Source organism: Carya illinoinensis, chromosome 9, assembly GCF_018687715.1.
Source record: "Carya illinoinensis cultivar Pawnee chromosome 9, C.illinoinensisPawnee_v1, whole genome shotgun sequence".
In the NCBI taxonomy this organism is placed as follows: domain Eukaryota; kingdom Viridiplantae; phylum Streptophyta; class Magnoliopsida; order Fagales; family Juglandaceae; genus Carya; species Carya illinoinensis.
In genome coordinates this window covers 12,900,182-12,913,859 of record NC_056760.1, presented here as the reverse complement: position 1 = coordinate 12,913,859, position 13,678 = coordinate 12,900,182, and the positions used below count along the sequence as shown (strand labels likewise).

Sequence of the window (13,678 nt, the reverse complement as noted above, 5' to 3'; positions counted from 1 at the left end):
ATTTATTTGTGGCATTGAATATTTATTCTTAATCATGTTCTTCCTTTTGCAGGTTTTAAGGTTACACCTAGATTTTTCTGATCAAGCTAGTTGGCACGTGCAATCATTTTGACAACTAGTTCTAGTTAACAAGATTCTTCTCTCAGGTCAAGATTCTCTAATTGGGTTTTCATTTACTTTTCTATTAATTACTTGAACTCTATAAATTCTACTAATTGCTAGCTTTAACAAGTAGCTCTAGTTAAAGGCTTAAGTAACTTCAATTTTTTTAGATAATTTTTCTTGTTCTAAAATATTGTTAAATATTCTGTACATGAAGAAAGGGAAAGGGAAAGGGAAAGAGCATGTATCTCCTATAACGCTTCCTACTACAAATCCATCAACTCAGGTATGTGAAGTATTCTCACATCTTTCAGTGTTTTTGCTCATCATCATGACATAGTTGCAAATTAAGAGACGACATGGTCCCATCCATTTACCACAACACTAGCAATTCATTAAATCATGGTTCATAGATGACAAGTGTCCAAAATTGGTCACTTAAATGGTAAGACTTGATTTGTAGGATTCAAATTTTAAAATTTATATTTCAAATAAAATTATGTCATGTAAGTACTATACTAGCTAGGTATGTTGAAATGTATGTTATTTGAGCGGTACATAAATAAATGAAATTAAAAAAACTTGAATTTTTAACTTCCTTAGAATTATGCAATTTTCTTTACATGAAAGTTCCCAAGTATTCACCAAAGGTCCAAAACTGTTTGTTACTCAAACAAGTCGTGTGAAAAATGAGTTCAGGTAGAGTTAGTGAAGTTGTAATTGACGGATGTGAAAGGTATTTTTGATGACGTAATATTATACAAGTCTTTCGCATGTAGGAGCTGAGGGCCTAAATTTGACTTGGTATGGTGATCAAGATTGGCTGCCCAACAAGTTAAGAGGCCTTCTCCGCATGGATAGAATTGGTCTTTCGTATTTGCGTTTCTCATAGTGGCCTGGTAAGTTGCATTTGGTTGTATTTGTTTACTATTGTTACTTTGCATGCAACTTCTTGGTTTCTTGCAGGTTTTTCAGTTATGGTCTTTTATTTAGGGCTGGTTCTTTTTCTTTTGAATTATTGTGGGCTTTGGTTTTATGGGTATCTTGTATTGTGATTGACAATTTTAGGTTTTATTATTATTATTATTATTATTATTATTATTATTATTATTATTATTATTATGCCTGGATTTGGGTTTTTTTGACTATTTGTAATCACCAGGTATTTGTTTGTGTAATCATGATTTTCCTTCGTCATAAGTGAGGACTATCAATAAAATTAGGGTACTATCCTCTTCTTTAAAATAAAAAATAAAAAAGCCTTTTGCATGCGTATCTTTTATAAAAAGGTAGATCTTAGCACATAAAAATGTAAAAAGATAAGTCTATTTTTTTGTGAGATTTATTTATTTTTTATAAAAGAGTTTGTATTGAGGATAGTTTATAAAAAGATAAGCATACTTTTTTTTCCTTTTTTTTTTTTTAATACTTATACATAATATTACTCTTAATTGAGGATAGTTTTGGTGTAAAATGAATTTCTTAAAAAAAGTGGTTACACAATATATCAATCTCATCACAAAATAAGTTAATAATAAAAGCAACCAAATGAAGTGTAAAGACAACCGATTATAAGATTCCAACACTGATATGTCAAAAAAAAACAAAAAAGGCTTAATGAATGTTTTTTAAAAGTCCCAAAGTAATAAAATTCACTCGTTTTAGAAAATAAAAGTAAACTATTATATAATTTTTCTAAAATTTTAAATAAAAACACAAAAGTAATTCAATTTTTTTAAATTCTAAAACAAAAAATAATATTACAAAATAATATTTCAAAAATCATACAAAAATCTCTCCTGTCTCTGTCCACAGCTCTTTGCCCGTGCCTATTCTTCTGCTAGTTGTTGCTGTAGTTGGCAACAATTATCGTTCTCCAAGATAGCTATCTTATTGTTAGGAGAACGGCAATGCCGGATCACTCTTGGATCATCATCATCCATGTTGTCGTTTTGCTCGAATACAAAATGAACTCCCTACTTGTCATTATATTTTTCACACTCCGGTACTCTCCGTCCATGAAATTGAAATGAAACGCCAAAGTGATCCCCTTCATTGGTGATCTCATCCCGCCACTCGAGGGCACCACGTGGAAGGCACAATAGCCACAGTACTCCATCTAATCCCAGTTCATGTTTATAAAAGCAAACCTCGTAGGATTTGGCTACGGGAGCTGATTGACGACCATTATTAATAATGATAGGCACAATAATAGACACGGATAAAATGATAGGCACAATAATAGACACGGATAAAGTGAGGTGCCCCATCACAGGAGCTTGCCGTTTGAAAGCAACACCGATAACCAAACCTGCTAACTTGACATTTTTAGGTGGAGGCACTCGGAAACACATCTCATTCTCCTTAGTTTGATGCCGAAACCATTCTGGTAACTCCCCTCCTCTAATTTTAAATGTAGTTCTCATTTTTCCACAGAATCTATATAATATAGGAATCATCATCGTTAAATTATCGATGAAGGATTTGCCACCACTACTTGCATTCTTTTGTTGAAGCCCATTGCAATTCCACAATGGAAGGGATTTCAAATGGGTAAATCTAGTGATACATGATGCAGGGAGGCTAACGAAATTGTTTCCTGATAGACATAATTCTTCTAGCGTGGAAAGGCAATCAAGACTCTCGAGGAAATCAACTTCTTCTAGATTACAGTAAGTGATGCTGAACCGTTTCAAAGCTGGAAACCACCCAACAGAGAGGCTCTTATCTTGAGTTTTGTTCCCCTTTGACGAAGCCAGCCAGCCCAAATTTGTTGATGATGATGACGACGATTTTGGAAACCTTCCAAGGTTTCTGCAACGCCGAAGATGAAGATACTCGAGACGTGGCAACTTAGAAACGCTTCTAGGGAGATCTCTAAGGTTATCGCATGAACGTATTACTATCCTTTCAAGCCCAATGAGATATTCAATTGGTAAACGCAGTTCTTGAAGAATGGGATTGTTATGAAACAAAATTTCAGCGAAACGAGGAATTTCTCCAACAATATTTGGAAATTTCTCCAGACTTGTGCACCAAGAAAGTCCTAGGATTTTAAGACGTGGCAACTTCAGGTTAGGAAGGCGTCTAAGTTTAGAGCAGCGGCTAACATCCAAAACAGACAGTTCGTTTAAAATTCCAACAGATCGATGAACCTCAACTAAATTGCGACAGCCCTCAACTTTCAAACTCTCAAGATTTGCCATCACTGAGACATCAGGGATGCACGTCAAGTATTTACAGTAAGAAAAATTTATTTCCCTCAAATGTTCAAAAACCTGGAAAATAAAGGTGAAAGGAACAATATTGTATCAGCTTCCAAGAATTACCAATATAATTTCTTTTTAACAAGTAAATTTTTTTAAAAGAAAAATTGATCTATACATCTGAATTCTTATTTTAAAATCTAGAAAAGAGATAAGATATTTACCTCTATTCCTTTGAATTGCTTGATTTTACTGTGACTCATGTTGAGAGTAACAAGTTTCTGAGAATGAAAATTGGACGGCAGAGATGGTGATGGATATCCATCCCAATCAAGCAATATTAGCTCATTATACCAACTTTTAGGACTCTCTGAAAAGCGTGCATGACGGATTATAAGCAGTCTAAGCCTTTTCATTCTTGTAAACGCACTAGGATTTAGCAAATATCTTTTTGCCCGAACAAATCTAGCTTTATGCCTTGAATTGCATTATAAGTTCCCTAATAAATCATAGAACAAGTGGAGGAAAAAATATTAGGACCCAATTGATAGAAGAAAAATGATAGAATGATAAAATTGATAGAACAAGTGGACTAAAGTGCTCTTACCGTATTTTCCTTAAGAACACGGAGAATATCCTCATGAGACCATAATCGGCTTCGCTTTCCTGGCTCGTCGGGAGATTCTTGATGAACAATATTCCTACCCATCAATTGTATCACGTCATGCATCTGCAATCGGGCATGCTGATCAACATTCACCAAAGATCTTTCGATGAGAACTTGTATTCCAATAACTGGATCAAAATCACTTGCTTCCAAAATTTTTGTTACAAAATCTTTCCATTCTCTGTTAAAGAAACATGCAATATCAAGGAAGATAGCCTTCTCATTGTCGTCCAGTGCATCAAAGCTTATTTTAAGTATTTCATAGATATCTTTGTCAAGACTTCTTTGAATTTTACGTATTGTGCTTTCCCATTGAGGTTTGCTTCTACCACATAGGAAAGACCCCAACACCACTAGAACCAAGGGAAGGCCCTTGGCGTACTGAACCACACTATTTATGAGCGCCTTATACCCTTCTTCAGGATAAGACTTACGGAAAGCATTCCAACTAACACTACAAGAAAAATAGCTATTTGCGGCTATTTTTATTTCCGGCGACAGATTTATAGTCGCAAAAAGCCAAATTTTAAACTCCGGTGAAATGTTTCTGTCAATTGTAAAAGAGAGCCGCAAAAAGCATATATTTCCGGCTATTTTTACCGCCGAAAAAAATATAGCCACAAATAACCTGGTTGGTTGTTCTAAATTGTCATAACAGTTTTTTCGATGTTATAAGTTTTTTATTATGGCGACTTTTTGTGTTATTAAGGCGACTTTTAGGTCGCCTCAATAGTTTTATTCACTTATACTCCCGTGTCTCATTTTTGCACGTGGTTTAGATTTTCCCTCTCTTTCTTGCTTTCTCGCTCTCTCTCTGTCTCCAGCGATAACACGGTGGTTTCTGGGCATTGATAGCGTCGCCTTCTTCTCGCCGCCGTCTTCTCGCCCGTGAGTTTCTCTTATCTCGCTCGCTCTCTCTCTCTCTCTCTCTCTCTCTCTCTCTCTCTCTCTCTCTCTCTCTCTCTCTCTCTCTCTCTCTCTCTCTCTCTCTCTCTCTCTCTCTCTCTGTAACTCATTCGTATCTCTGTGCCGCTTACTCTCGGTCGTATCACTTCTAACTTTGTGGTTGATAGATGTAGTCTAGTTGTTTTACGTTTTTGTCTTTGATTTTAAAATGTACCTGTCCAGATTATTATTGATAGGATTTTCTTGTTTGCTTATAAAAGGGGAAAAAATGGAAAAACTTATGTATATGGATTTGGTTTTGCTTAAGCACGATTGTCCTACGACTATGGTGCTTTACATTTACAAATACACATGTAAATGCATTTGCAATGCCTAAATATGCTATTTTCTGGCTAACTAAGGGTTGTAATGTTTTCTGTGGCATTACTACGTGTTGCTGGTTGTTTGGTCCTCTTTTGCTTGGTTTCTAGTGGATGGGCAGTTTAGGAAATTTAAAATATAAATGTGCACATGAAATTTCCTTATTCAGGATAAAAATTTTAATTTGCTGTGTTCTATGCCAAGATCTTAACATATAACAAAAAAATCTATCTAACTTTGAATGGTTCTTTAAATCAAAGCAACAATAACTCTTTCAGTAGTGTTGGTGAGCTTGGAATTTTCGATGAAACAAAAAATGCTAGCTAGGCCCTTAAATTTTTTATGAAAGTTTTATTTTGTCATTAGCCTCTCCTTATTCACACAATTCAACCACTCCATTAAACTCCCCCAAAACAGAGCAATCTTCTAGCAAAGCACTTTTATTTTAGATGTATGTACTGCCTATTGTTGTTTAGGATTTTTGTAGCTTATGTTGCCTCCACCCGAATACCCTTCAAAGAAATCCCACATTAATATAATGTATATAAGCTATAAACTTAACAAGATACATGCAGTATGTATTGGTTCAGCTAGCACCTCCCATGAATGGTTCAAGTGCTCACTCAAGCGAGCTTCATTGACCTAGTTCAAAACAAATCCATGAGAGGGAAAAAGATGCCCTAACATAGAAAAGCATCAATCATTTCTCACTTTCAAAAAGAGAACACTAAAAACATTATATGGAGTTGTCAGCTATTGACTTTTCTAATATGTGCTAGCATAAGATCAGCAGCAGTGAATTAATGCATGAAAAAAATAGAAACCATAGATGAGTAACCTCCATTTATCACTTAGTTTTGCAACAATAATCAGCCACCTTGTGGAAGACATAACTCTATATCATATAGCATACCTGAAGCTTTGCCAATCCCTGTAGCACGCTTTTGTAGGCAAGAATTGAATGCCCTATTCCTACACCTAAACTGCCATTTCCTTCCCCAAAGTTTTGGTCCTCTTTGCTTGGTTCTCATAGGGATGGGTAGTTTAGGAGATTTATAATAGAGGGTAGCATGAAATTGAGTGATAAGGATAAAAATTATTACTTCCTGTGTTCTATGCCAAGATCTTAACATATAACAAAAAATTCTATCTAACTTTGAATGGTTCTTTAAATCAAAGCAACAATATATTTTCTTGAGTAGCTCAATAAAAGAAAAAAATTGAAAATAAAAATTCTGCTCTGGTTGAATGATGAGTGATCTCGGCAAATGGGCACTAGAAAAAAGTTTGCTCTTGTATAAGGCCATCTTCTAAGGTAGTACTAGGAACGAATGAAAGAATAGATCAGATTAGAGAGACAGAAAAAGGCAATTAACTAAATCTGTTCTTTTGCAGCAACAAGCTGCTGTAAATCTAAAACACTGGGTACTTGTAATTTCAGCAATGCACTTTTATTTTAGATGTATGTACTGCCTATTGTTGCAGAGGATTGTGGTATATACTGCCTGTCATTTGTTGCTGTTTGGTGTCAAGGGGACAAACAAAATCAAAATACTTAAAATGTATGAACCAGAATTCTGTACATGTCAAAGTTGAATTTTTGTTAACTTTTTTATATATGATTCTTCCAAACAAATACCTTAATGTTAAAGTAAGTCTAGCTGATTTAGTTTTTTGTGCTGTGTATGATGGAAAAATCAAGCATGAGTGCAGTAAAGGTAATATGAGAAAATTTATCTGTGCTAACAGTCCCAAGCACTGACACTTGTTTACAATATCTGTGCTAACATCTTTCACTTTTCTTTTCTCATTTTGACTCCCTTTTATTTACTCTCTCTCTCTCTCTCTCTCTCTCTCTCTCACATATATTTTTACTGTTTTTGGATGATGGTCAGGGATACCCCTGAGTTTACAGCTAATATTTATCATTTTTTAGAATTTAAAAAAAAAAATTGATGTAAGAATGCATGTATTCTCTTATACATGGGATTGAAGATGAATGCAAATCAATTATAGTCTAAACCTTTATGTAGAGTATTGCTTAATGATATATGGTTAAAGCAATTCATATTGCTTTTTTGCATTGTTTTCTATATTGTTGTTTCTCTCTGTTGTTTGCTGAATCTCGGCTTTGCTGAATCTCTGTTTTTTGTTGAATCTATTTTTTTTTTTTTTAATACTGCAATGTTGAGTAACTCTATGCAACAATCTATATTGGGTGGTGTTGAGGTGCTGTCCCATTTTATGAAACTGCAATATTCTGTTGAGATATTGCATTTTGATGCTGAGATACTGGATAGCAACTAAATTTATGGACTGTTGTATAATTCTCAGCATATTATTTTGTACTAGAAAATGAACTGTAAGAGTAATTTATGAACTGTTTTGGGGTAATTACTGGATTGTGAAGGCTATTTTTGAACATTAGTTTTATTTTCTGTTGTTGGTAGTCTTCAGCTGGTGCAGAACGAGTTTGTTCATTTTGTGTTTGTGAAAATGCACCAGGTTAATTATTTTTTGTTCATCTTGGTGTTGCCTGGGACATTTTTGATGGACTTATTTTTCTCAGTTTTTATTGTTCTTGCAATCTTTACTTAGCAACTATGGTTTGTTAATAGCATGCCTAGGACAGTTTTGTTTGAGTTGCAGGTGCATGGCTGCACGTGAGCCAATTTTTGGACAATAATGATGTTTTGAAGAGAATATTTCTTGCATTCAACTGTTTGGGACAATAGAAGGAAAATAAAATGGAAAATAAATTGTTTGGGAGAATATTGATAAACTGTTTGGGACAATAGAGAATATTTCTTGCATTCAACTGATTGATATCTTTTTGGTAGAGCAATTTACTCCTGCTTGTTGATTTACATGTTGTAAAGTATACATCTACTAGAGAGTAGAAAGAAAATGTCAAAATTGTATAGGACTTCTGTTCATTCTTGTTTCTTGGGTTTAAAATTCTATACATATTTTTCCTTGCATGGAATCTGCATCTACAATAGGCAATCTGCACCTGCATCTGCAATAGACAATCTGCATCTGCATCTGCAATCTACAATCTGCACCTTCATCTGTAATCTGCACCTGCATCTGCAATATGCACCTGCATCTGCATTGCACCTGTAATCTGCATCTGCAATCTGCACCTACATCTGCATCTGCAATAGATGTGATTGTGGTGCTTGCTCAAATCCTCTGAGTTATTAAGTACTTTATTGAGAATAAAAATTGATGTAATCTAGAAATGTTGGTCTTGCCTAGGAATGTTGGTATTCAATAGCCAACCTTCTTTTAAAAAATAAAAATAAAGTGCAGGGTTGGGTTGGGTTGTGAATGAAGCCTAAGACTCTATCACATATATCATCATATTTCTATACACATATCCCTAAAAAAGAAATTCTATTTACAATTTTAAATGGAGGACTACATATTATTGTAATTTTAAAAAGAGAAAAAAATATCATATTTTAATAATATGTAATCCCATGAAAAATGACCTTGTTAAGCTTGATACATCACACATTTTTTTCCTTTTATAATTGAGAGGAAAGGGAAAATTCTTTCATATGTTACTGTGACATACTTATTTTTTTAACCAATCAGAATTTATTTGATTGGTAATATCAGTGATATTGATGCCTCATCTAATGGCTTTCAATAAATGACAGATTTCCCTTTCTTTTTGCAAATCACTGGTTTGGTTTTCTCTATTTCAACCACATGAGAGACACCCCTTATCCCTTTCTTAAATGTGATCAAGTAGTTAAAATCAGTTTACTGACTCACTCTATATGATTCGATTCCTGTGAGTGAAAAAGACTTGTGCATGGTTGGCTTATCCCTTTCCAAGAAAATGACGAGAAAGAAAATTCAGATAAAGAGGATTGACAACACCACAGCACAGCAGGTGACTTTCTCAGACAAAGGATTTAAGCTCAAGTGTTGTATATAAATATCTCTCTCGTGTAGGAATCATATACAATGCAATAATATCTTTCATTTTCACTTCATCTTTTCTTCTGTTGGCAGTTCTCTCTTCTGTCCCCCAACTCCATTTTTTACAACAATTGTTTTAGTTCAAATTCCCAGTTTTGCCACCTTGACATCTTAGTGAGATGCAGTAAAGTAACGAAAATTAAGGATCTTTTAAAGTTAGTGTTTGATGATCGTATTGTAGCCTGTCTTAATTGGTTGGTTTGAGAATGGTTGTCAAGGGATGGAATTGTAGTTTATTGTAAGGCAATGGTACATCATAGTGATGAAATTCCCCGAGAATTGTACAATTTGATGGAGAGATGGTTGGGCAATGGGATATTACGTTAATGGAAAGTTAAAATAATGATAACGCAGGGAACCACACTAGAAGTTAAAAAAAAAATTAAACAAACAAACAAAAAAAGTGATATGTCGGTTCCTTAGCCTTGGAGACTAGGGAATAGGGGCCAAGGGTTCCTCTTATGAGGTATGGGAGCCTTATTTTTACTTCCTCCTGCTAGTTATGATTTGTAGGTTGATTTTCTGCATGCCCTTTATGTTTCTATGGACTTATAGAAAGTTAAATATATGGTCATTGTGGTCAAAATTGGGAGGGTTGGGTGGAATACTCCTCTATATATGAGCAGTGGGTTTGGTTTGAATTACCCAAGAAGAATGGAGTCAGCGGGTTACCACCCTTTATTCTTGCATGGTTTTTTCTAATTCATATCCCTCCACTTCGAGTCTTGATAACTTATAATAGGTTATTAGTTTCGTGTTAACTGGTAGAATCAAATTGAAATTGTTTTGTGAACCTCTTGAATTGTCTTGTTGTCTTCATATGATCTTCTTTGGCTACAAGTAGTTTTGTATTTTTCTCTATTTTCCAGGGCTGCATATGATGTAATTCTTACTGACGATAGCTGGTGTCTAGATTTATTGCATTTTTCATTCTATCTGGTTGGTTGTGCATGCTAGCTAGCTTGTGTTTGATGACATCTCTAAAACCTCATGACCTATTTTTTATTCTTGTTTCTCACAGGATTGAACCAAAATATCAAGAAATAGAGCAAAAATATTTCAGAAGCTGTCAAAGATTGATGGAAAAGCTAGCTAAACCCATATAGAAAAACTTTCACTTGTAAATTTATATTCCATTGTGATATGTTGGATGGTTTTATGTAAAACTTAAAACAATAGTAGTGCAGTGGTTAAGCTTAAAATATGTACTTTGAGGTTATATGAATGATGTTTCAAGCAAAAATTGAATTTCTCCAAATATAGTATTTTTTGGTTTATTAACTTGCTTTGTTTATTAACAAGCAAGTACCTTTAAGTTTTATTACCTTTAAATTTGGCCAGCCAACAATGCCTGCAACTATTTCCAGCTAAAAAAGTAGATGCAAATACTTAGTTCCGACGACAAATATGTAGCCGAAAAATAAAATTGTCAAATACAACAAACCAACACTATTTCTGGCTACAAACGTAGCAACAAATACATATATTCGGAGAAAATATATAGCCGAAAAAGAAATTGGCGACTTACAACTAGCCAGTACCTATTTTCAACTTTGAACATGTAGCCGCAAATAGATATTTCCAGCTAAAAAATATAACCGGAAATTATTTTTGGCAATGGATGATGGATATGGGCAAAAATTATTGCGACAAAATTTTATTCATTTGCGGCTATTATTATTGCCGAAAATAATTGGTATTTCTGGCAACTCTTAAGGTAGCCGGAAAAACTTTTACTTGGTTCTGTAATAGCTACTATTTTGTGGCGACTAGAAATAGCGGGTAATGACTAATAGCGGCTAAATTATGTATTTTTTCCGGCGACTTGACCCGCTGAAAATGGAGCAATTTCTTGTAGTGTAAGAAGTTGAAGAGCATCAGCATCACTTAATTCTTGGACCTTGTATCTTCTTTCTACCCCATGAGTATCTAGCACATGTTGATCTCTGGTTGTAATAATGATTCTACTTCCTGGACCAAACCAATTCTTGTCTCCTGCTAATTTCTCAAGTTGTTCCACCTCATTGACATCATCAAGAACTAAAAGAACCTTCTTATGGCAGAGCCTCTCCTTTATTACAGTAATTCCTCTATCCACACTTCCCACCTTTAAGTTGGTATTCATGCGCAAGGTCTCAGATAGAAGTGTTTCTTGTAATGGAACAAGGTCGGACCGGTTTATAGTTTCTCGGACGTTAGCAAGAAAGCAGCAACTTTGAAATTGAAGAGCAAAGGAGTTGTATACAGCTTTTGCGATAGTGGTTTTACCTATTCCACCAATCCCATGGATTCCAACCATGCGAACGTCATCATTCCCAACACTCAACAACTTACTAATGGCCTTTATGTGAGAATCTAATCCAACTGGGTTCTTCGCAACATCTAAAAATGTGCACTTCACTAATATACTTGATATCTCTTCTACAATGCGTTGGATAAAATGGGACTCATGCCTGCATGCCATTCAAACAGGACAATCTAGAAATCATACTGTTACATATAAAAAGCATCTCAGGATCAGTCTAGAAATTGCTAATTAAGAAGAATCTGATCAAGGCTTTCTCTAGTGCCACAAATATAGAGGAATTAAGAAATGAAAAGTAAAGCAGCAAGAAGGAATTGGAACCGATTAAGTGCAGTTACCATAAAATCAGAGAGAAATGAAAAAGAGGAGAGAGACCTATTTGGTTACACCTCATGTATTTGATATCAATGCTTGCATTAAAAAAAACTAAAAGCGTACCCATTGTTCAAATGCCAACCGGACAAATTGGCTGCTTCTTTGAGAGCCACCTTCCACCTCAACACCCTTTGTATATCATCCTTGACTTTATTTTCATGCATATCGAGATCTTTTACAAACTGTTTCCGCACATCTGAAGGATCCACATTGTAGAAAATGGGTTGAACCATTTGGCCGATCGATTTCCGACACTCGAGAATCTTGACAAGTTCATCTAAGCACCACGTGGACGTGGCATATTTCTTAGAGAAGACGATGATGGAAATCTTAGATTGTTCGATGGCTTCCAAAAGTGCTGGGGAGATTTCGTCTCCCTTCTGAAGAACTACGTCATCTCTGAAGGTTTTGATCCCCTTTTCAATGAGAGCGTGATGTAGATGACCGGTAAAGGTATTGCGGGTATCTTCCCCTCTGAAACTCAGAAACACATCATGAATCCAAGGATGGGAAGAAGGGGAGGTGAAGGAGATTTTTGGGATGGCCATGGAAGAGATTGAAATCTTGGTAGCTTCTTTGAAGGAAGAAGGGTCGGAAGTTATTGAGTGCAGAGAGACATGTGAGTAAGGAGCTTTATATTAAGGAAGTGGATCAAGATGGTTTGAATGGGTCACTGTCACTGTGTAATTAAACTCTCATGAAATTTCCTGGGCATTACCAATGAAGCTGCTACTTTCAAACTGATCAGCAAATTTCTTCTTCTTTGTCAAAAAAGGTTATGCATTACGCGTCGCTTCGAAGAAAAACTTGTCCTCCGTCTTTATCTCTCCCATCTCTCTGTGTTTCACCGAAGGATCCAATAAAGCTCACGACACTTGCTTTTTCTTTTTATAGCTTTTTCTCCCTTTGCTCTGAAAATTCAAATGACCCTCGTAAGAATCCATGGTTTCTTTAGTGAGTACCCCTGGTTTCTTTAGTGAGTACCCCACACGTGTTTTCTTTTTGAATACCTTTCATTACATTTCTTTCACCGAAGGATCCAAGAAAGCTCACAACACTTGCTTTTTCTTTTTATAGCTTTTTCTCCCTTCGCTCTGAAAATTGAAATGACCCTCCTAAGAATCCATGGTTTCTTTAGTGAGTACCCCACACGTGTTTTCTTTTTGAATACCTTTAATAGACAATTTGTTGCTTGCAGGAATAATTGCCATGCACGTCATGATGTGGATCGCACATGACCAAAAGAGGCCAGAGACACTCAATTGGGTCAACTCAGTGTTAAGAACGTGTGACGCACATAACACAAGGAAGAATGGATGTTTGTTCCCATGGAGAAGATTGGGAATCACATGATTTACTTCAGGCTATAAACTTTGATGTCGTCGTTCGGTATAATTCCCATGGAGAAGATAAGAAGCTTCTCCGCGTTTATCAGGAAATCTAATATTGAATTAACTTTAAAATCATATGAAAAGATTAATCATTTTAATAAAAATTAGACGAGAAGTGTTGTTTCCCTAAAGACAAAAGTCCGCTGCACCAAGCCTCTGTTTCTCTAGCCCGACACCCTCCTTTTCTCTCTCTCTTGATCTGCACCTTCGCTCACAGTGGAACGTCCACCTCCCGTTCTCAATTTTTTACACTGGAAAGAAATTTTATGATTCTCGCAATTCGTCTCGGGATTAAAAAATGGGGAATATTTATGATTTGTTTGATCTAAAGGGGAATATTAAGAGCGGTTTATGTGGAGTATTTGAGACT

General features: G+C 35.3%; 1 protein-coding gene and 1 long non-coding RNA gene across 2 annotated transcripts; one reads left to right on the top strand and one right to left on the bottom strand.

The window, feature by feature from the left end:
- Positions 1 to 2,607: 2,607 nt before the first annotated feature.
- LOC122276817 (disease resistance protein RUN1-like) lies at positions 2,608 to 12,761 on the bottom strand. Its single transcript, XM_043086716.1, has 6 exons — positions 11,981 to 12,761; positions 11,045 to 11,690; positions 8,255 to 8,331; positions 3,916 to 4,522; positions 3,758 to 3,807; positions 2,608 to 3,716 (listed from the first exon to the last, which is right to left on the bottom strand). Exons 1-6 carry the CDS (start codon positions 12,463 to 12,465, stop codon positions 3,509 to 3,511), a joined length of 2,073 nt encoding a protein of 690 aa, XP_042942650.1. The 5' UTR covers positions 12,466 to 12,761; the 3' UTR covers positions 2,608 to 3,508.
- LOC122276530 lies at positions 7,384 to 10,495 on the top strand. Its single transcript, XR_006228883.1, has 2 exons — positions 7,384 to 9,148; positions 10,259 to 10,495. It is a non-coding gene; the product is annotated as an uncharacterized LOC122276530 (long non-coding RNA).
- Positions 12,762 to 13,678: the final 917 nt, after the last annotated feature.

Coding starts and splice junctions, on each gene's coding strand:
- LOC122276817 (XM_043086716.1), bottom strand. CDS start 12,465: ATGGCCATCCCAAAAATCTCCTTCACCTCCCCTTCTTCCCATCCTTGG. Junction 11,691..11,980: donor GGTTGGCATTTGAACAATGG/GTACGCTTTTAG, acceptor AATGGCATGCAG/GCATGAGTCCCATTTTATCC. Junction 4,523..8,254: donor ATTGTCTATTGCAGATGCAG/GTGCAGATTGCC, acceptor TACAATTGACAG/AAACATTTCACCGGAGTTTA.